General features: G+C 43.6%; 1 protein-coding gene across 2 annotated transcripts in view; it reads left to right on the plus strand.

The window, feature by feature from the left end:
- The window catches only part of LOC109894785 (F-box only protein 41), a 109,695-nt gene that overhangs the window by 56,406 nt on the left and 29,693 nt on the right, over positions 1-23,596 (plus strand). For both annotated transcript variants that reach the window (XM_031828490.1, XM_031828489.1), the window contains exons 4-5: positions 12,770-12,986; positions 22,184-22,257. In XM_031828490.1, coding sequence (XP_031684350.1) covers positions 12,770-12,986; positions 22,184-22,257 — 291 coding nt within the window. The remainder of the gene's footprint in view (positions 1-12,769; positions 12,987-22,183; positions 22,258-23,596) is intronic.

Genomic DNA, 23,596 nt, shown 5'->3' on the forward strand with positions numbered 1-23,596 from the left:
CACACGGATGAGCAGGGACCCTGGGCATCTTTCTTTTTGTGTTTTTCAGAGTCAGTAGAAAGACCTCTTTAGTGTCCTAAGTTTTCATAACTGTGACATTAATTGCCTACCGTCTGTAAGGTGTTAGTGTCATAATGACCGTTCCACAGGTGCATGTTCATTCATTGTTTAGGGTTCATTGAACAAGTACGGGAAACGGTGTTTAAACCCTTTACGATGAAGAGCTGTGAAGTTATTTGGATTTTTATGAATTATCTTTGAAAGCCAGGGTCCTGAAAAAGGGACGTTTCTTTTTTTGCCGAGTTCAGTTTTCCCCTATCCACAAATAACCACAGTTTAAATCAGTTGTTTGGCGACTTTTACATTTCTATCTGCTTTTATCCCTTTGTCCTTTTTGTTCCTCCCTGCTTCCTCTCTTCCTCAGGACACATCATTATTCTTCAGTCAGCATGACACTCTTTTCATGTCACAACGCCAAAGGATAACATGATCTCCTTTTGAAAGCACAGTTGAAATACGCTCCCTGGAATATCCTGTTGCCTCCCACTCCATTGTGTGTTAGCATAATGATTAGCATTTCCCAATAGAATGCGCTGCTGTTCAGGCTAGCATCGTTAGCCTGTAGCATTAGCATATTAGCTAATTGCCTGCTGTAGGTCAACAAGGGGAATGATTAGCATTAGCATTCAGTGAGGATGCCTGGCTTGAACGCTACTGGACGCCCATCCACTTAAACTGAGTGGATTTAGCAGCAGATTTATGAGCAAAGTCTAATCTCATTAGTTCCGGGTCCTCTGCTCACCTCATTGATTACCAAAACGTTAATTTACATCCTATGATTACTAATTAGGCATTTGTACCCTGTCTGAAATCATCCTGTTAGTAGCACATGGGGATGTTTGGCACGTATTCCTCTGCCTTAAGTGTTGCCTCTTGCGCCGCTGAATAGGTAGCTTTTCGTTTAGCGCCCAAAAGCTAAGACACTTAAGGAGGGCGGTCACGTGCGCCAGGCCAGATGTCCTGGGCTTGAGCCTCAGTGTGAGCCCAATCGGGAGGAAGTGGTACTTGCTAAGGAAGCATCGTGATGTCCTTTACATTAGCATGTGACATACTCCCATCCTTTCAGATACATATCATTTTCATCTTGGTCCCTGCAATGCTAAACACATAGTAGTTCAATAGATACACTGAGTGTACAAAACATTTAGGAATATTGAGTTGCTCTCCCTTTTGCCCTCTGAACAGTCTCAATTCGTCGGGGCATGGACTCGTCAAGGTGTCGAAAGCACAGGGATGCTGGCCCATGTTGACTCTAATGCTTCCCACAGTTGTGTCAAGTTGGCTGGGTGTCCTTTGGGTGGTGGACCATTCTTGATACACACGGGGAAACTGTTGAGCGTGAAACACCAAGAAGTGTTGTAGTTCTTGACACATTTAAACCGGTGCGCCCTGGCACCTACTACCATAACCCTGTTCAAAGGCACTTACATATTTAGTTTTGCTTATTCACCTTCTGAATGGCACACACATACAATCCATGTCTCAACTGTCTCCAGGCTTAAAAAATCCTTCTTTAACCTGTCTCCTCCCCTTTATCTACACTGATTGAAATGGATTTAACAGGTGACATCAATAAGGGATCATAGCTTTCACCTGGTCAGTCTGTCATGGAAAGAGCAGGTGTTCCTAATGTTTTGTACACTCAGTATGTTATTGTACATGTGAAGAATGCAAGTCTTGCATTTAAAAGACCTTCCATTTATTTATAGATACTCAGGATGCATCCCAAATGGCACCCTATTCCCTAAACACATTTACATGTCAGTCATTTAGCAGACGCTCTTATAAAGAGTGACTGACAGTAGTGTGAGTGCATACATTTTTGTACTTTTTCTACTGGTTACCCGTGGGAATCGAACCCACAATCTTGGCGTTGCAAGCGCCATGCTCTACCAACTGTATTGCACTACATACTTCACATTCATATTCTTCTCATTTTATTCAATCGTTCTCTCACATGTTGACCAGACCGGACACGTCGCGTGCGCGAGCGTCGCAAAAAATAAATGTTGCCGAAATTAAAGTTAGCTAGCAAGTGCAAGCTAGCTGGCTAAATTGCCATACATGTTTAATGCTTTTTGACCTGTCCCCAAATTAATGTAATTGGTTCAGAGTTTGTTTTGCTATTTTAACCTGCGTGTCGTGATCGTGTTTGGTTTGGGGGGTGGGGGCAAAATTCATTTATGCACGATAGCGCACTATGGCGCACGCGCGCAGCCGGTTTTGGTTCCGTGTCAGAATAATAGTAGAGAGAATGATTCATTTCAGATTTTATTTCTTTCTTCACATTCCCAGTGGGTCAGAAGTTTACATACACTCAATTAGTATTTGGTAGCATTGCCTTTAAATAGTTTAACAGGTCAAACATTTCAGGTAGCCTTCCACAAGCTTCCCACAATAAGTTTTTGCCCATTCCTCCTGACAGAGCTGGCCTCCTTGCTCGCACACGGTTTTTCAGTTCTGCCCACAAATCTTCTATAGAATTGCGGTCAGGGCTTTGTGATGGCCACTCCAATACCTTGATTTTGTTGTCCTTGAGCCATTTTGCCACAACTTTGAAAGTATGCTTGGGGTCATTGTCCATTTGGAAGACCCATTTGCGACCAAGCTTTAACTTCCTGACTGATGTCTTGAGATGTTGCTTCAATATATCCACATAATTGTCCTCCCTCTATTTTGTGAAGTACACCAGTCCCTCCTGCAGCAAATCATCCCCACATCATGATGCTGCCACCCTCGTGCTTCACGGTTGGGATGGTGTTCTTCGGCTTGCAAGCCTCCCCCTTTTTCCTCCAAACATAATCATGGTTATTATGGCCAAACAGTTCTATTTTTGTTTCATCAGACCAGAGGACATTTCTCCAAAAAGTACGATGTTTTGTCCCCATATGCAGTTGCAAACCGTAGTCTGGCTTTTTTATCGCGGTTTTGGAGCAGTGGCTTCTTCCTTGCTGAACGGCCTTTCAGGTTATGTCGACATCGGATCCGTTTTACTGTGGATATAGATACTTTTGTACCTGTTTCCTCCAGCATGTTCACAATGTCCTTTGCTGTTGTTCTGGGGTTGATTTGCACTTCTCGCACCAAAGTTTGTTCATCTTTAGGAGACAAAATGCTTGTCCTTCCTGAGCGGTATGACAGCTGCATGGTCCCATGGTGTTTATACTTGTGTACAATTGTTTGTACAGATGAACATGGTACATTCAGGTATTTAGAAATTGCTCCCAGCATGAACCAGACTTGTGGAGGTCTACATTTCTTTTCTGAGGCTGATTTATTTTGATTTTCCCAAAGAGGCACTGAGTTTGAAGGTAGGCCTTAAAATACACTCACAGGTACACCTCCAATTGACTCAAATTTAGTCAATTAGCCTATCAGAAGCTTCTAAAGCCATGACATCATTTTATGGAATTGTCCAAGCTCTTTAACAGCACATGTAAACTTCTGACCCACTGGAATTGTGATACAGTGAATTGTATGTGAAATCAACCGATAGGCAAGTGCGTAGCCCTAATCAACGCCACATCCTCTTGGGGTAACTCAGCACTTTTCACATCAATGCCTCCAGAATGTTGTCCAGAGTACAATTACTCCAACATCTATCCTTTTATATGTTGACCATGAAACTAGCAACCGATGGCATTATATCAGGCACACAGCGCCCTTTCATCTTGGCATGGTGAGACAGATGGATACTATTCATTGTGTCTGCATCCTAAATCGAGCCGCACAGTGGAGGTGTCATAGTACCCATAAAACCTAGCGGTCAAAAGGTGCTAGAGATAACGTGCAGGAGCTTGCAGGGATTTGTAGTCTTCCGTGATGTCTACTTTTATGCTAATGAGCATTTTCAAATCTGATAGTAAATGGAGCCAAATATATTGATAAGTCACCTTGTCCGAGAGAGATTTACGTGGTTATGAAAAAGTCACATCAGGGTAAACCTACACGAAACACAGCCCTTGTTTGAAGTGTTTCTAAAAATCCCCTATGGGAAAAAATGTAAGGTGGGAAAAACAATTTGGAATCATTTCCCTGTTTTCCCGCTAGATTGTCTGGGTATTATGATTCATACTGTGGTAGTCTATGGCGCCATTATTCCATTCGTGGTGCACGACTATGGGCCCTGGTCAAAAGTAATGCATTATGAAGGGAATCATGGTATCATATGGGGTGTAAACACTGTAGAGATGCAATTAAATACACTTTCTGTCCCACTCCAAACTAATGTCTCTAACATGCCCTTTTATCTGCTCTGTAGTGTGGTTAACCAGAGGTTATCACCAGAGGACTTGCCATCTGAGACACTGTGTTCCTTATGGAAGTATATTATATGGTGTGTGTATATACTGTATGGTGCAACTGAGTGTGGGAGGTAAGTGTGTGTGGGGGGGGGGTGTATGTTGGAGTGAGAGAGACTGAGAGATAGAGATTTTAAAAAGGGGTAAAGCATATGGAAGAGGAGAGGACCGGTGAGGAACAGAAAGGGTGGCATGACCAGCTGTTCAACAGCACCGTGTCACACACTGACACTACTTCACCCCCAATGTCTTGTCTAGGTCTGTGCCAGTCAGATATAGGCTGGGCCTGTTTCCCAATAACACACACGCCTAGAGAGAGAGAGGTGTTTTTTAATGAAGGTTGTCAACAGGAAACCAACACATCTCGGTGTCTGTCTGTCCATCTGTCACCTCCTCTGGCTCTCTGTGTGTCGGTCTGTCTGTCTCCTCTCTTGCTTCTTCCCTTTGGCTCTTTCGATCTCTTGGTGTGTGTCTTTTGGTATGTCTCTCTGTCTTGTTCTCTTTCTGAATGTTTGCGTTTCGGTGTGCATGCATGTCTGTTTGTCTCTTTAAACCCACCCGATTTCCCCTCTCCCTGATTCAAACTCTGTTTCAGCTATGCAGAGTGAGCAGCCAGAGGGAGAAGAGAGGCTTTCCAGTTTTTCCCTTCGCCCGACACTCCCAGAGGATTGGAGTGTCTATCTTTCTAGCCCAAGGTCTTATTTGAGCCTTGTCAGTTTGGTCAAGCGTGGACTGAGATGCATATAGCAGTGAGCTGGGCAGAAGAGTTACACTGTCGTTCCGCTTTCAACCCTTTATCTTCATCACTGTCAAAAACAATGCTTTGGCCAAACCTCTACCTCATCCAGCTTTACTCTACCGTGTCATATCCTTCAGTGTTCCATTTTTCAAACGCATTTCGTCCCTTACATGGATACCCCCTTTAAGACTTCACTAGTGCTTTCTCTGCATTGGCATAGCTCGTGCGTAACCAGGAGTCGTCAGCAATGTGAAATACAGTGAAATGAATCACGCTGATACGCCGGGTCACCTGAGACCTTTTGGTACACACGTGTACATAGTCCTGGATGGTGGATCTGTCGGGGATGAATGCTCTGCTGCTCTTTGGAAACCCATCTGGTGGGTCAGCTGCAGAGGCAGGGTTGCCTGAGCACACACACTCAATCCTCGGAACCCCAAACTCAGTCCTCGGAACCCCAAACTCAACCCAAACTCAACCCTCGGAACCCCATATATGCATATATTATATATATTTTTTGTTTGTTGCCCTAGCACTACACAGCTGATTCAAATGATCAACGCTCGATGATGAGTTGATTATTTGAGTCAGCGGTATAGTGCACATACTGCACATGTTGAACACACATACGCACTCATACAATCAGTCGAACGCACACCTCTAATCCAGTCTGTGGTCACTCTCCTCTCCTTCCCTCTACTCTATCAGGTGGGTCTGCTCTAAGCTGTGTGTGCGTGTGTGTGCGTGCTAGCCCCTCCAAAGCCCCTCCAACCTACCGGACCACTGCAAATAAGTATTCACTGCAACCATTCAACACCAGTATCTTTTACCCGCCCCCCCCCCCCCAAGCAAAGGAGATTTTTCTTTTCATTCAAATGACAGTCATTTAAAAAAAAAAATTCTCCATCTCAGCCTAGTGTATAAAGAAAAGCTTTATTTGAATAGATGAAGTGCATAGAAAAGATCATCAAAAAGGCAGATACATTTATTTTGTACTTTTAATATATTGTAACGCCTATCATCTTTGGATAAATGTATCATGAATACCAATTATTCTTTAACAGTATTATCCAACTCTACTACCAGTCTGTCTCCGTGACAAAATGGCACCCTATTCCCTACGTAGTGCAAAAGTAGTACACTATATATGGAATGGCGTGGCATTTGGGACACGTGTGCTTTTCCTTTGCACATTCAATTTGCCACTCACATTTTATTTAACACATACCCTTCCCTCATCTCTTATTCAAGGCTGACAAGGTAGCCCACAATCCTCTTGGATTTGAAGGCGACCCACAATCCTACAGCGCTTTCTAAGAGAGGATTCAGTGTAGCTATTCCCTCCGCAAGGCAAGTGTAGAGACACAAAGTAGAGTCGCAATTCAACGGCTCAAACACGAGATGTAGGTGGCAGGGTCTACAGACAATCACGGATTGCGAAATGAAAACCTGCCCCATCACGGATATCGACGTCTCGCTCCCAGACAAATTAAACAACTTCTTTGTGCACTTTCTCTTTTCCTTTCCTTTGCCCGTCACATCCCATAATATAGAGGAAAATCTGCTCCAGCCACATCCAGACTACTGTATCGGTTATGTATTGATATTGACCTCTCTTTGATGTTTTGAGGGTGGCTGCTGAAATCCGTGGGTGTGTGTGTGTGTGGGTGGGTGTGTGTGTGTGTGCGCCCTTATTGACACGTCCTCCCACTGCCTGGAGGTAAGGGACAATGTGGCGGTGACTGTGGTGGCATGCCTGACTCCCGATCTCTAGTTGTGACACTGAAAACAGAAACAGACAGTGTGAACACACACTGGAAGGAGGATGGGAGCGAAGATGAATCATTAGAACGCTGTTGGCGGAACACACAACATAAATGCACAGTCCTACACAAACCATAGGTATACAAATAGGCAGGTGTGAGATTTGTATTCGTCCCTGTCGATTTCAGAGGGAGAGGAAGATTGAAAAGGAGAGAGGGAGAGAGATGAGGAGAGGGAGAGAGAAGCTGGATAATGTGACTGGAGCCATTTTAGCAACAGGGAAAATTCAATCGGCAACAAAGCCTCCTTCACTAACCAATACACGCAGTCAGTCAGGAAAGCTAAGGCCAGCTTCTTCAGGCAGAAGTTTGCATCCTGTAGCTCCAACTCCAAAAAGTTCTGGGACACTGTGAAGTCCATGGAGAACAAGAGCACCTCCTCCCAGCTGCCCACTGCACTGAGGCTAGGTAACACGGTCACCACTGATAAATCCATGATTATCGAAAACTTCAATAAGCATTTCTCAACGGCTGGCCATGCCTTCCGCCTGGCTACTTCAACCTCGGCCAACAGCTCCGCCCCCCCCGCAGCTCCTCGCCCAAGCCTCTCCAGGTTCTCCTTTACCCAAATCCAGATAGCAGATGTTCTGAAAGAGCTGCAAAACCTGGACCCGTACAAATCAGCTGGGCTTGACAATCTGGACCCTCTATTTCTGAAACTATCTGCCACCATTGTCGCAACCCCTATTACCAGCCTGTTCAACCTCTCTTTCATCTCGTCTGAGATCCCCAAGGATTGGAAAGCTGCCGCAGTCATCCCCCTCTTCAAAGGGGGAGACACCCTGGACCCAAACTGTTACAGACCTATATCCATCCTGCCCTGCCTATCTAAGGTCTTCGAAAGCCAAGTCAACAAACAGGTCACTGACCATCTCGAATCCCACCGTACCTTCTCCGCTGTGCAATCTGGTTTCCGAGCCGGTCATGGGTGCACCTCAGCCACACTCAAGGTACTAAACGATATCATAACCGCCATCGATAAAAGACAGTACTGTGCAGCCGTCTTCATCGACCTTGCCAAGGCTTTCGACTCTGTCAATCACCATATTCTTATCGGCAGACTCAGTAGCCTCGGTTTTTCGGATGACTGCCTTGCCTGGTTCACCAATTACTTTGCAGACAGAGTTCAGTGTGTCAAATCGGAGGGCATGCTGTCCGGTCCTCTGGCAGTCTCTATGGGGGTGCCACAGGGTTCAATTCTCGGGCCGACTCTTTTCTCTGTGTATATCAATGATGTTGCTCTTGCTGCGGGCGATTCCCTGATCCACCTCTACGCAGACGACACCATTCTATATACTTTCGGCCCGTCTTTGGACACTGTGCTATCTAACCTCCAAACAAGCTTCAATGCCATACAACACTCCTTCCGTGGCCTCCAACTGCTCTTAAACGCTAGTATAACCAAATGCATGCTTTTCAACCGGTCGCTGCCTGCACCTGCATGCCCGACTAGCATCACCACCCTGGATGGTTCCGACCTAGAATATGTGGACGTCTATAAGTACCTAGGTGTCTGGCTAGACTGCAAACTCTCCTTCCAGACTCATATCAAACATCTCCAATCGAAAATCAAATCAAGAGTCGGCTTTCTATTCCGCAACAAAGCCTCCTTCACTCAAGCCGCCAAGCTTACCCTAGTAAAACTGACTATCCTACCGATCCTCGACTTCGGCGATGTCATCTACAAAATGGCTTCCAACACTCTACTCAGCAAACTGGATGCAGTCTATCACAGTGCCATCCGTTTTGTCACTAAAGCACCTTATACCACCCACCACTGCGACTTGTATGCTCTAGTCGGCTGGCCCTCGCTACATATTCGTCGCCAGACCCACTGGCTCCAGGTCATCTACAAGTCTATGCTAGGTAAAGCTCCGCCTTATCTCAGCTCACTGGTCACGATGGCAACACCCATCCGTAGCACGCGCTCCAGCAGGTGTATCTCACTGATCATCCCTAAAGCCAACACCTCATTTGGCCGCCTTTCGTTCCAGTACTCTGCTGCCTGTGACTGGAACGAATTGCAAAAATCGCTGAAGTTGGAGACTTTTATCTCCCTCACCAACTTCAAACATCAGCTATCTGAGCAGCTAACCGATCGCTGCAGCTGTACATAGTCTATTGGTAAATAGCCCACCCTTTTCACCTACCTCATCCCCATACTGTTTTTATTTATTTACTTTTCTGCTCTTCTGCACACCGATATCTCTACCTGTACATGACCATCTGATCATTTATCACTCCAGTGTTAATCTGCAAAATTGTAATTATTTGCCTACCTCCTCATGCCTTTTGCACACATTGTATATAGACCCCCCCTTTGTTTTCTACTGTGTTATTGACTTGTTAATTGTTTACTCCATGTGTAACTCTTTGTTGTATGCTCACACTGCTATGCTTTATCTTGGCCAGGTCGCAGTTGCAAATGAGAACTTGTTCTCAACTAGCCTACCTGGTTAAATAAAGGTGAAATAAAAAAATAAAAAATCCTCTCTGGGCTAGTTGAAGATTCATTCATTAGCTTTTCTATCCTACTCAGCATGAATGAGATGAGTAGAAATAGTGTCTCAAAAGAGGGTCGGAAGTGTATTAAAATATACGACTACCCTGAGATGAGCTCTAACCCCATATCATTATGATGTTATTGTCAAACCTCAAACTACTGCGCAAACCCCCTTGTGTGTGTGTGTGTGTGTGTGTGTGTGTGACTGCGTGTGTGTGGAGTCATCGCGACTCAGTCTATTCATTTACACAACCATTTGATAACCACATCTTTCATGTCGCTCAAACACTTCTAATCCCAATCTGAAGAATCTCATTTTGGAATGTCTTTGCCCCCGAAGACAGACACTTAATTCCACCAGATGCCAAACCTCTCTCAAGTCTAGCCTCTTCCGTTTTCATAGAACATGGCAACCTATTCAGCCCTATGGGCCCTGGTCAGAAGTAGTGCTCTATAACGGGAATAAAGTGCCATTTGGGATGCAGCCTTAACTCGAGCGTGCTACGTTAACCTTCAGTCAGTAGTTACTTTGCTCCCGGGAAAACCAACAGCAAGCCAGCGGTCGTAGGATCTTGTGTGTGTGTGTGTGTGCCTTGTTTGGATTTTCTGAGGAGATTGTTTGGACAGGAGCGGCTGCTGGTGTTTAAAAGGGACAGAGATGTTGCTATATGCACGCACACTCAGATCCACAGAGATAAGGGAAGGAAAAATGGCTTGTTTCACTCCCAGCCCCAGTGAAGTCTTGCAGAATGCAGGTGGTGGTATCAATGTCTGTGGCACCTCAGCAGGAGATTCCGTGACATTCGTCTGTCTGTCTGTCTGTCCGTCCGTCTGTCTGTCTTTCTTAGAGATGGCACAAATCTTCATCGTCCAGCTCCTCTGTGCTGTATTGCGTGCACTATTTTACAGTTTCGTGTTTGACCCAGGTCTGATATGCGTGCACCTAAACATCTGGTTTCTGTCCTCCCGTTAGAAGGGGTGTGTGTTTTGTGGTGTGTATGTGTTTATTTTGTATGCCTCAAACCACCCATTCTTCCCATATGTTCCCAAGGGAGTTAGGTCGCCCAGTTAGTTTCAAACGTTGTGTACTCTCATCCACTAACCTGAAGCTTATAAATGAATGAATTATGCAACAGGTGGGTCTAATCCTGGTTGCTGATTAGTTAACACCGCATTCCAGTCGTTGTCTATTCCACAAGTAACCACCTGCTAAGGATATGATGAAATATACTCTCATCAACCCAACCATGCAATTTTAAACTTGATCTCCACTGTAAAAACATGTCCCCTTTCTTTTAGACTACAATTTGGTTTTCAACAGCAGCAATTTCTATAAAGCTTGCTGTCTGTCTGACCTTTTTCAATATTGAAATTTGATCTCCACTGTCGCATTTGAGGATTAACGTGTCAGGATGAGACCTCTTTTCTCAGCCAGTGGAAATCATGAATAAGCATAATATTTGTGGACACATACAAAGAAATGTCAATAGAAAAACGGGCCAAACGAAACGAAATGCAGCTAGTTTGCTGTGTTTCCAGTTTGAAGTGATTGTGCTAGCTGTGTAGTTGGCTAGCACCTCTGAACATTGTCCTGACGAGAGAGCACATTTTCTATGCCGGGCGAAATCGCTCCTCATTAGCTCATTGTAAATTTCACTACAAATAAATGTCACTACAAAACAGCCTGAACAAATGCAAATGCAGCTACTTTGCTGCTATTCTGTCTGCACTATTTGGACACGACTTTGTTAGCCGTAGTTGGCTAGCGAGCAACCAAGGGATATGAACGTTGCCAGGCAGCATGGCAACAGAACATTAGAATGAACGACTTGGATACAGAATAAAAGACTTCATGACTGGGTCGCGTCTTTGGCAACCTAACCGATCAAATGAACGACCAGCCGGCTTGGGTAGCAACCATAGATTTGTGTCAGGACTATATCTCGTGGAAGGATGAAATAGTATGAATAAAAAATGTTTTTGAATTGAAAATACATAAATCGTTATTTAAATATGTTGGTAACCAGTTGTATAAAAGTGATGACACCCTCGAAGCCGGTGTTTGGAGGATATATTGGCATGGTTTGCCGGCCATCGACTTTGTACCAATATTTCCTCCAAATACGGGCTTCTCTGGCATTGTCACTTAAATGCCTGTACACTGACAAATGCTGCAACAGTTAATATTGATATTATTATAGCAATTAATATTGCTTATTGTTGCCCAATAAACTGCAGCACCAGTCATCAGTGTGCAGGTATCGATCTAAATTTCATGACTTTTAGCCCAACTCCCTGTGTGTGCGTGTGCGTGTGTGTGTGTATGCACTCCCCAAACCATTCGGTGTCTCTTCTCGCTTCTCTCTACCAGGGAGATGACCCAGAGAGACCAGTCCATGACTGCTGAGCCCATATGTCTCTGGTCAGATTTAGTGTACTGATTTAGTTACAGTTCATATAAGGAAATCAGTCAATTTATATAAATAAATTAGGCCCTAATCTATGGATTTCACATGACTGGGCAGGGGTGAAAACACTGGGGAGGCAGGCCCAGCCAATCAGAATAGTTTTTTTTTCCCCCACAAAAGGGCTTTATTACAGACCGAAATACTCCTCAGTTTCATCAGCTGTCCGGATGGCTGGTCTCAGACGATCCCGCAGGTGAAGAAGCCGGATGTGGAGGTCTTGGGCTGGCGTGATTACACGTGGTCTGCAGTTGTGAGGCCGGTTGGACGTACTGCCAAGTTCTGTAGAGAAATGAACGTTATATTTTCTGGCAACAGCTCTGGTGGACATTCCTGCCGTCCGCATGCCAATTGCACGCTCCCTCAAAACTTGTGGCATTGTGTTGTGTGACACAACTGCCCATTTTAGTGGCCTTTTACTGTGCCCAGCACAAGGTGCACCTGTGTAATGAGCATGCTGTTTAATTAATCAGCTTCTTCTGTCATTCTGCCCCTGAACAAGGCACTTAACTCACTGTTCCTAGGCCGTCATTGAAATTAAGAATTTGTTCTTAACTGACTTGCCTCGTTAAATAAAGGTAAAATAAAATACAAATTCTTGACATGCCACACCTTTCAAGTGGATGGATTATCTTGGCAAAGGAGCAATAACAGGGATGTGAGATGTGAACAAATTTGTGCACAAAATGTGAGAGAAAAGGAACACTTCTGGGATATTTTATTTCACCTCATGAAACAGGGGGCCAACTTTACACGACCAACACTTTATGTTTGTTCAGTGTGTGTGTGTATAGGAAATACGGTACTTTTTGGGATGTAACCTATGTGTGCTTATGCACACCAGTAACCATCTGTCTCCTCTCCTCCTGATTCACCAGGGAGGTAACCCAGATAGACCAGTTCCTCCAGGAGACGGCGGCGCGGGAGGCCAACGCCAAGGTGCGCCTGCAGCAGTTCATCGAGGAGCTCCTGGACCGTGCCGACCGTGCCGAGAAACAGCTGCAGATCATCAGCAGCTGCGGGACCACACCCAACGGCAGCATGGGACGCTGCAGCCTGCCCGGCACCAACAAGGGCTCCAACAATGGACGCCAGGTGAGCTGATCTAAGACCAGTTTTGCTTTTGATTACACAAATGGTTAAGGTAAGCTGATTCTAGATCTGTAGCCTGCCAGGCTCTAAAAGAGCAACAAATGCCAAGTGATCTGGAGTTGAGAGAGGAAGTTGACCGTATAGTAGACAAACAAAAGTCAGATTTGTGTGAGGGCAGCCTAATGGTTAAGCGTTGGGGAAAGTAAGCTGATCCTAGATCTGTGTCTGGTGATCTGGAGTGGAGAAGAAGTTGCCCTGGATACTGATCTGAGGTCAGATTTGTGTGTGGGAACCTAATGTGTTGTACATTCCTTTAAATATAGTCCTTACATAATTAGTCAACATAACATAAGTCACTTATATAATTGGTTCTACAACTGAATATGTTACTTCCAGGTCAAATAAATGGGGTCATTTTTTGGGGGTGGTATTGGTATCTTTTAAATGATCGGTGACGAAAATAAATAAATGATTTTGGAGCGACATGAAAACAGGCAGTTTGATAATCTAACCTAGCATGTGGATGTCTAAGACCCAAATGGCAACTTATTCCCTACATAGTGCACTACTTTTGACCAGAGCTCTAGGGGTCCTTGTCAAAATTAGTGCACTATATTGGGAATGGGCAGCATCTTATCACTTGGGCTATTAGAAACAGGCAAGGCGGGCGTGTTGTGATACCTGTCGACTCACCACAATTTTGCTTTTAATTTGATCTGGGACGATAGTGAGTGTGTTAAATATTTATTAAACAGAAGGGCAGAGCGCTGGACTGTGAAGAGCGGAATTGGACAACGAAGGAGAAGAGGTGTGTGTGTGTGTGTGTGTGTGTGTGTGTGTGTGTGTGTGTGTGTGTGTGTGTGTGTGTGTGTGTGTGTGTGTGTGTGTGTGTGTGTGTGTGGCTGCTGGTCATGTCACCACTCTATTTCTTCATTTACCTCAGAGGTATAATTGGTTGTCTAGGTGTTAGTCATTACTACATTACTATTACTATAATGGGTGTTAGTCATTACTACATTACTATAACTATAATAGGTGTTAGTCATTACTACATTACTATAACTATAATGGGTGTTAGTCATTACTATATTACTATCACTATAATGGGTGTTAGTCATTACTATATTACTATTACTATAATAGGTGTTAGTCATTACTATATTACTATCACTATAATGGGTGTTAGTCATTACTATATTACTATTACTATAATAGGTGTTAGTCATTACTATATTACTATTACTATAATAGGTGTTAGTCATTACTATATTACTATCACTATAATGGGTGTTAGTCATTACTATATTACTATTACTATAATAGGTGTTAGTCATTACTATATTACTATTACTATAATAGGTGTTAGTCATTACTACATTACTATTACTATAATAGGTGTTAGTCATTACTATATTACTATCACTATAATGGGTGTTAGTCATTCCTATATTACTATAACTATAATAGGTGTTAGTCATTACTATATTACTATCACTATAATAGGTGTTGGTCATTACTACATTACTAATACTATAATAGGTGTTAGTCATTACTACATTACTATTACTATAATAGGTGTTAGTCATTACTATATTACTATCACTATAATAGGTGTTAGTCATTACTACATTACTATTACTATAATATGTGTTAGTCATTACTATATTACTATCACTATAATAGGTGTTAGTCATTACTATATTACTATAACTATAATAGGTGTTAGTCATTACTACATTACTATTACTATAATAGGTGTTAGTCATTACCTGTATTACTATCATTATAATGGGTGTTAGTCATTACTATATTACTATCACTATAATGGGTGTTAGTCATTACTATATTACTATCACTATAATAGGTGTTAGTCATTACTACATTACTATTACTATAATAGGTGTTAGTAATTACTATATTACTATCACTATACTAGGCGTTAGTCATTACTACATTACTATTACTATAATAGGTGTTGGTCATTACTACATTACTATTACTATAATAGGTGTTGGCCATTACTACATTACTATTACTATAATAGGTGTTAGTCATTACTGTTTTTTGGGATAGAGATGCACTCAGCTTTAATTGAAATGCTAAATAGGTTTTAGCAAATGATCAGGTATTTTGATTACAGGAATCAGTAGTGTCTGACTCACTTGATATCAGGGTTACCCTTGAGGCATGAGGAAATTCTGTGGGGGCGTTTCAGCATTTCCTCATGCCATTAGATATGCCAATACATAAAATATTGTATTGGTATTGATTCAGAATGCAGAAAACTTACAGTAGAGGTAATGATAACATGGTCCCATATTATAGACCAAAAGAAGGTAGACATTGTGATACTAAGCTCTCCCCTGCCATTTCCAATTCTAAAGTGCCATTTATCCAAGTCTTGTTAGTAAGAAAGAAGGGGCCAGTTTCTATCAGTTTTCCTTCCATCCATCGTTTCCATGGAGACACCAGTGGCTCTACTTGTTCTAGTCGTCCAGGTCAGGTGACAGTGCAGTAGTTGGTCTCTGATTCATCTTAGACACTGCATATTCTACTCTCCCTCCCTGTTATCTCTCCCATCTCTGACCTCTCCCACAGTTGACGGAGTTAAGTGAATGTGTGTTTCCCGCGCCGCCCAGATTCCCCACCATTGACCATGCACAACCTGCATCCCATCAAGCTCATTCATTACCCAGCCTGATGTAGCCTAGCTAGGCTTGTTGTCCCAACTGGCACCCTATTCTCTACGTCGCGCACTACTTTTGATCAGATCAGATGTATCTGGTCAAAACTAGTGCTCTATATAGGGAATAGGGCGCCATTTGGGATGCACTCCCTAGTCTCTGTTAGTGCTCTATTAAGTGGCTAAATTGTCAACATTTTACAGGGTTTGCGCTTAACCTGTGTTAAGAGGCTGTTAGACAGTCAGTGATGTGCAGTGGTGTTGTTATGATGCTTTTGAGGCTTGATTTGTATCCACAGTAGTCATCTTGTTTGTCTTCTTGTGCTTATGATTTGTTGTTTTCAGTGTTCTTGTGTCCTTGGCTAGGATATTATTATATTAAGGACATTTGGCATGCTATGGACAACAGAAAATACTGCATGCTGGCGCCCCGGCACATTGGCCATCCACGGTGCCCCTCCCTCCCTCCCTCCCTCCCTCCCTCCCTCCCTCCCTCCCTCCCTCCCTCCCTCCCTCCCTCCCTCCCTCCCTCCCTCCCTCCCTCCCTCCCTCCCTCCCTCCCTCCCTCCCTCCCTCCCTCTGATTCTGTTTGGGTAGTGAGTGAGATGGATGGGTGTTTTGCCTGCTTCCTCCCTTGTCTGTTTCCACTGGTGCTGGACCCAGACAGGGTTTTCTCTCTCTCGCTCTCTGTGTGTGTGTGTGTGTGACACACACACCTCAGTACATCTGCGATATATGGGAAGCCCCTGTAGGGAATTTGCTTGAAGGGAGGAGTAGAGCGAGAGAGTTGGCGAGAAGGAATCTACAGAGGGTAGTGAGAAAAGGGGAGTGGTACTGTAGATTTAAGGTATTTGGGGCGAGAGGAGAAGAGCAGGATAGAGGTACAGTCCAGTAGAGAGACTGGAGACGGCGTGAGTTCCTATACAGTAGATGAAGGGAGGGGAAGAGACATGGAAAAAAACAGAGGGAAGGAAGATAAAGGGAAATTTGGCAGGCACACGCCCAAAGCCTCCTGAATACCTTCGGCTCCTTGTGTAAAAGAGGGGGATTGCCAACCCTCCCTCCCTTTCCACACTCTGTCTGACCAGGGTGGTCAAAAGTAGTGGAATATATAGAGAATAGGGTGCCCTTGGGGACATATTCACTCTCTTTCAGACAACTGTGATTACACTTCCTTAATGTCTGCCAACTAGCTGCCATGTTTTTAGAGCCTCAGCCAATCACAGTTAATTATCCCTGAACCTCAGACATCACTCGCATACAGGAGCTTTGTAGTTTCCTCCAGTGTGTGGGTGTGTGTGTGTGTGTGTGCGCGTGAGAAGTGAGTATGTGTGTTGAAGCGATAGACTGGACTCCCACCTTTTCTCTTTTTTTATTCATTCGTCAATACCTTTCATTGATAGCAGAATGACTGTTTTTCCTGTTGTTATCGAAATGGTGAATTCGACATTTCCCAGAGCAAAGCCCTTTTTGAAAGTCAACTCTGATCCACTCCCACTCATTTTAGTCGTTCGTTTGGCTAACTAATTGGTCTCTTTGGTATTGTATCGTTGTGTGAAGTTGACATCCACGGTGGCATTTTCAAAATGGTGGACAGCCCAACGTTGACGGAGATGATGAACGAGGGGGGATTCTGCTGCCGTGTGGAACATGACGGTAACATTTGATCATGATGGAAACCAAACGAGGGTGGTCTATGGTGATTGGGCTAAGAGTGGCTGAGGGGTGGGATTAAAGAGCCGGCGTGAGTTCCTATACAGTAGATGAAGGGAGGGGAAGAGACATGGAAAAAAACAGAGGGAAGGAAGATAAATGGAAATTTGGCAGGCACACGCCCAAAGCCTCCTGAATACCTTCGGCTCCTTGTGTAAAAGAATGTGTTCGGTAATGTGTCATTCTTATGTGATTGCTGTATATAAAAGTACCATGTATATGTCAAATATATATATATATATATATATATATATATATATATATAGCTGAAAAGCTATAAAAACCAAAAAAGATATGTGTCCTCAGAGGGGGGTGGTGGTGGATGGGTGAGTAAAAAAATATAAATTAGAACTATTTGATCATGATGGACATACCACTATGATTTATTGATTGTCAAGTCCCCTCTTCCTGGTGCTGCCCCTTGTTGATACTCCATTGGGGGGTGGATCTCAATAGTGTTCAGGGGTTTCCTTTGCCAGACGGTTATTGTCATGTAAAGGTACGACGGGCTCAATGTAATTTACCGTTAATGAACATAAACACAAGCCGCTGACGCGTGCCGTTGTAACATCTACATTTGAAAAAAAGGCAAATAAATAATTTGAATATACAGTGGAAGTCGGAAGTTGACATCCACCTTAGCCAAATACATTTTCACAATTCCTGACATTTAATCCGAGTAAAAATTCCCTGTCTTTGGTCAGTTAGGATCCCCACTTTATTGTAAGAATATGAAATGTCAGAATAATAGTAGAGAGAATGATTTATTTCAGCTTTTATTTCTTTCATCACATTCCCAGTGGGACAGAAGTTTACATACACTCAATTAGTATTTGGTAGCATTGCCTTTAAATTGTTTAACTTGGGTCAAGCGTTTCGGGTGGCCTTCCACAAGATTCCCACAATAAGTTGGGTGAATTTTGGCCCTTTCCTTCACACAGAGCTGGTGTAACTGAGTCAGGTTTGTAGGCCTCCTTGCTCGCACACGCTTTTTCAGTTCTGCCCACAAATATTCTATAGGTTTGAGGTCAGGACTTTTTGATGGCCACTCCAATACCTTGACTTTGTGGTCCTTAAGCCATTTTGCCACAACTTTGGAAGTATGCTTAGGGTCATTGTCCATTTGGAAGACCCATTTGCGACCAAGCTTTAACTTCCTGACTGATGTCTTGATGATGCTTCAATATATCCAAAATTTTCCTCCCTCACGATGCCATTTTGTGACGTACACCAGTCCCTCCTGCAGCAAAGCACCCCCACAACATGATGCTGCCACCCTCGTGCTTCACGGTTGGGATGTGGTTCTTCGGCTTGCAAGCCTTCCCCTTTTTTCTCCAAATATAACAATAGTCATTATGGCCAAACAGTTCTATTTTCGTTTCATCAGACCAGAGGACATTTCTCCAAAAAGTATGATCTTTTACCCATGTGCAGTTGCAAACCGTAGTCTGGCTTTTTTATGGCGGTTTTGGAGCAGTGGCTTCTTCCTTGCTGAGCGGTCTTTCGGGTTATGTTGATAGGATGAACCAGACTTGCGGAGGTCTACCATTTTTTTTCTGAGGTCTTGGCTGATTTATTTTGATTTTCCCATGATGTCAAGCAAAGAGGCACTGAGTTTGAAGGTAGGCCTTGAAATACATCCACAGGTACACCTCCAATTGACTGAAATTATGTAAATTAGCCTATCAGAAGCTTCTAAAGCCATGACATAATTTTCTGGAATTTTCCAAGCTGTTTAAAGGCACAGTCAACATAGTATATGTAAACTTCTGAACCACTGGAATTGTGATACAGTGAATTATAAGTGAAATAATCTGTCTGTAAACAATTGTTGGAAAAATTACACGAAGTAGATGTCCTAACCAACTTGTCAAAACTATAGTTTGTTAACAAGAAATTTGTGGAGTGGTTTAAAAACGAGTTTTAATGAAACCAACCTAAGTGTGTGTAAACTTCCTGACTTCAACTGTACACCATCACAATAAATCCATTATTTATTTTAGGCAGGTCTAAAGGAACATTATGATGTAAAGAACAGAACATGGGTTTGCCGACTACAGTCGTTTTGAGAAAGTTTTGAGAATGACACAAATAAAAATTTTCACAAAGTTTGCTGATTCAGTGTCTTTATATATTTCTGTCACATGTTACTTTGGAATACGGAAGTATAATTACGAGCATTTCATAAGTGTCAAAGGCTTTTATTGACAATTACATGAAGTTGATGCAAAGAGTCAATACTTGCAGTGTTGCATGCTGTCAGTTAAATTCTGGGCCACATCCTGACTGATGGCAGCCCATTCTTGCATACTCAATGCTTGGAGTTTGTCAGTTTTTGTTTGTCCACCCGCCTCTTGAGGATTGACCACAAGTTCTCAATGGGATTAAGGTCAGGGGAGTTTCCTGGCCATGGACCCAAAATATCGATGTTTTGTTCCCCGAGCCACTTAGTTATCACTTTTGCCTTATGGCAAGGTGCTCCATCATGCTGGAAAAGGCATTGTTCGTCACAAAACTGTTCCTGGATGGTTGGGAGAAGTTGCTCTCGGAGGATGTGTTGGTACCATTCTTTATTCATGGCTGTGTTCTTAGGCAAAATTGTGAGTGAGCCCACTCCCTTGGCCGAGAAGCAACCCCACACATGAATGGCATGTTGGCATGACACATGACTGATGGTAGCGCTCACCTTGTCTTCTCCGGACAAGCTTTTTTCCAGATGCCCCAAACAATCGGAAAGGAGATTCATCAGAGAAAATGACTTTACCCCAGTCCTCAGCAGTCCAATCCCTGTACCCTTTGCAGAATATCAGTCTGTCCCTGATGTTTTTCCTGGAGAGAAGTGGCTTCTTTGCTGCCCTTCTTGACACCAGGCCGTCCTCCAAAAGTCTTCGCCTCACTGTGCATGCAGATGCACTCACACCTGCCTTTCAGCAGACTGAAAATTGATATTTGTGTCATTGTCAACTTTTAGCCACGACTGTAAGGTATGTTATCTGGCTATGCGTCCTGTTGTAGGCTTGTTCATTTAGCTGTGCCAGTCCTGTGCCATTATTTTATATTATATGATTTTATAATAAGAAGAAATGTAATTGAACTTCGCTGAATAAGATCGAAAGGATATTTTTCCCATTCCATAGCGAGTGCGCAAATGAAGTGGCTATGTTGAGCATTAAAAGTGATCATTTTAAACAGGTCCTATATGCTAGATTTTGGGTTATTTGGCATCTTTAATTGTGAATGATCCAAACCTTACAATGTCTTAGAATCACATGGTGTGACAACCAATGCTTGTTATTTCTCTCCATGCATAAACCACTGTTTGAGGAGCATACAGCCTCTCGCTGTGGAACAGGTGATTTTCTGCCCAAACTCTGTATGCTATGGGCTCTCCAACCCTGTTCCTTCAGTTACCCAGTGCTTCATTTGGGAAACCAAGTGAAATCCGTTCGGGAGCAACGATAGTAACATGTTTTCTCAACACATATTTAAATAAACTGTTGACATTCCCAGACTCATGGATAGAAAGCGGAGCATACGGTAACCAGGATCCATAAAAATACAGTCCACACTCAAAGGCCATTTACTAGATAGAATTAGTTTCATTTTGCAGTATAGGCTAGACCAGTTATGTACCAAAGACATCTCAAATCAGTCTAACGGCACAATTGTCTTTTTTTTCGGGCTCATATACAGTATAGGCCTAATGGTTTAATCATCACCTTTAGAAAGCGCTGGCCATTTCATTGTAATGCTTTGAAACAACATCCACAGCGACCTTGTTTTCCGCTCCGCTTCTTTCTTCAAACTGATCAGTCCCAGTGAGGAGAGTTTGAAAAGCACACTACTCTTTTGATGATAAGTGTTTGATGTGATTTTCGATTTAATTTGCGTTGATGTCTGAGTGGTTAGAGGGACAATGGAGCCCTGAGTACTAGGCCATTAGTGACCCGATGGTCATTAGCGAGCTGGGTACTACCAACGCGTGTCCAGGGTGCATGAGAGGAGATTACCGCCGGTCATGACTCGTGTGGCCGGTATTACGGTCACAGCAACAGACCTAGGTGCGAATACTTTCTGAAGGCACTTGTAGATAAGATTGTGCTGGATGGAAAAGTAATCTGTTGATGCACCTCCATCACAACGTTTTCACCTATCCCACATACCTCAAATCAGTTTAGATGAAGGGAAAGAGACGAGAACATTTATATCTGACGAAGAGAAGTTGATTCTCGTTCTTTGATTAACTACACACAGTATGTTGTTATTATTACATTTGGGAATGTGAGTGTTTTAGCCAATCACCACCTTCATTGAGTGAGTGCTTTAAACCAATCAGCTCTTGGGCTTTGACTGAGAGTAGTTGTCCTCGTTATGGGTCGTATTTTAAAAGGTATCACACCTATACACCAGCATTTGAAGTAAGTCTGTTTTATGTGCTTCAGTTTTTAGTGTGTGTGTGTGTGTGTGTGTGTGGTATTTATTGGAAACATAGAGTAGATTGAAGAGAAACACTAACAGTGGGATGTGTTGTTGACCCTTGACAAACAAACTATCCTCTGAATATAACACAGCAGTACATAGTTGCAGGGCTCACCAATAGAATATTTAGATCTATTCAACATTCACTTGAAGTTATAGAACACAAACAGAGGAGTATTTTCACTACAATGTGTCAAGTCCTGTTTTCCTTTTTTTTGGAGAAGTATCAGAATTCAAGGAAACAGTTTAATGTATTGACACACCTGTCACTCTCCGCCCCCATCTCTCCTCTTTCTTTCCTTCCTTCCTTCCTTCTTTCTCTCAGAGGAACTCCAGTATCTCTGGGACGTCTAGGGGCATGTACCAGGTCTCTGACCGACGATCCTCTCCCAGCACCGGGTAAGCCAGTCCTCCATACGCTATCCCACACTGCACTGCTCTCCGCCACACAAACAAAGTAGCATAAACTTGCCCGTACACACTGATCTAAGGCCAGTTAAAAAATCAATAATGATGTAACCTTTATTTAACTAGGTACGTCAGTTAAGAACAAATTCTTATTTACAATGACAGCCTACCCCGGCCAAACTCTAACGACACTGGGCCAATTGTGCGCCGCTCTATGGGACTCCCAATCACGGCCGGTTTTGATACAGCCTGGAATCAATCCGGGGTCTGGAGTGACGCCTCCAGCTCTGAGATGCAATGCCTTAGACCGCCGCGCCACTTCGGGAGCCCAGAGTTGTGTCCCCTCCCCATGGTTGAGGTTAGAATAGAGGGAGATGAGCTGATTTCTAGATCTGTGACTTCCACATCCCATCTTCACCCTTCACTCTCTGCACTGTAAGTGGCTTTGGATGAGAGCATCTGTTAAAGGTAAGATGCAACGCAATGAACCCCCCCCCCCCCTGGTGCACTTAGGTACAGTGACTTGATGTGGGGCCCTATGCTTGGGGGCCAGTGGTCCAGCAGATGGATTCTGAGCACCAGACCGTGGCCTGAAGTGAGCCGGTGTGCATTTGACTGGGGCAACAATGACTCCGACCGAACTGGACTCCGTGTTGGAAGGTATCAGAGGGCACCCGCCAGGTAGTGTTGGTCCAGTACTGTGCCCTGGCCCTTTGACAGCCTCACAAAACACAACATCCTGTTTTCCTGCCGGGCGCTGAAGTGAGACCGAATCTGTCTGCCACGCAGAAACAGTAGGGGAATGTTCTGTCCTAGCTCTTGCCTCCCGCCACTATGCGTTCGCACTCACACCAAATGCACACAAGCGAACATGGCACACACACAGCCGAGGGGCATCGCCACTTCTCTTTGACACATGCTTGTAAATGACGGCGGTCACTGACAGTAAGGACTTAAAGTGTCAGTCCTGCTTTCTCAGGCCTGGCTGCCTCTGTGGGCACAGGGCAGAGAGAGTGAGGGGGAGCGATACAGAAAGAGAGGTAGAACCTGTTTATTTTTTTAAAAAGCTCTCTGTTGATGTGCACTTTTGTTTCGTTGTGTTCATGGATAACTTGTCATATTTGGTTCACCCCCTACACAGATTAGTGAACTATGTGATTATGTTGGGTGTGAGTAAACAAGCGAACATTTAGATTGGGATGAAATAGTAAGTTGCAGGTGGTTTTCGCCCTATTAATTTCTCAATTCTAAATGTCAAAGTTTCATCCTAACCAAGGATATGATTCAGCCCGTATGGTTTTCAGATCGTCACCGACTGATCTCCTCGTCT

The sequence above is a fragment of the Oncorhynchus kisutch genome, linkage group LG7 (assembly GCF_002021735.2).
Source record: "Oncorhynchus kisutch isolate 150728-3 linkage group LG7, Okis_V2, whole genome shotgun sequence".
NCBI lineage: Eukaryota > Metazoa > Chordata > Actinopteri > Salmoniformes > Salmonidae > Oncorhynchus > Oncorhynchus kisutch.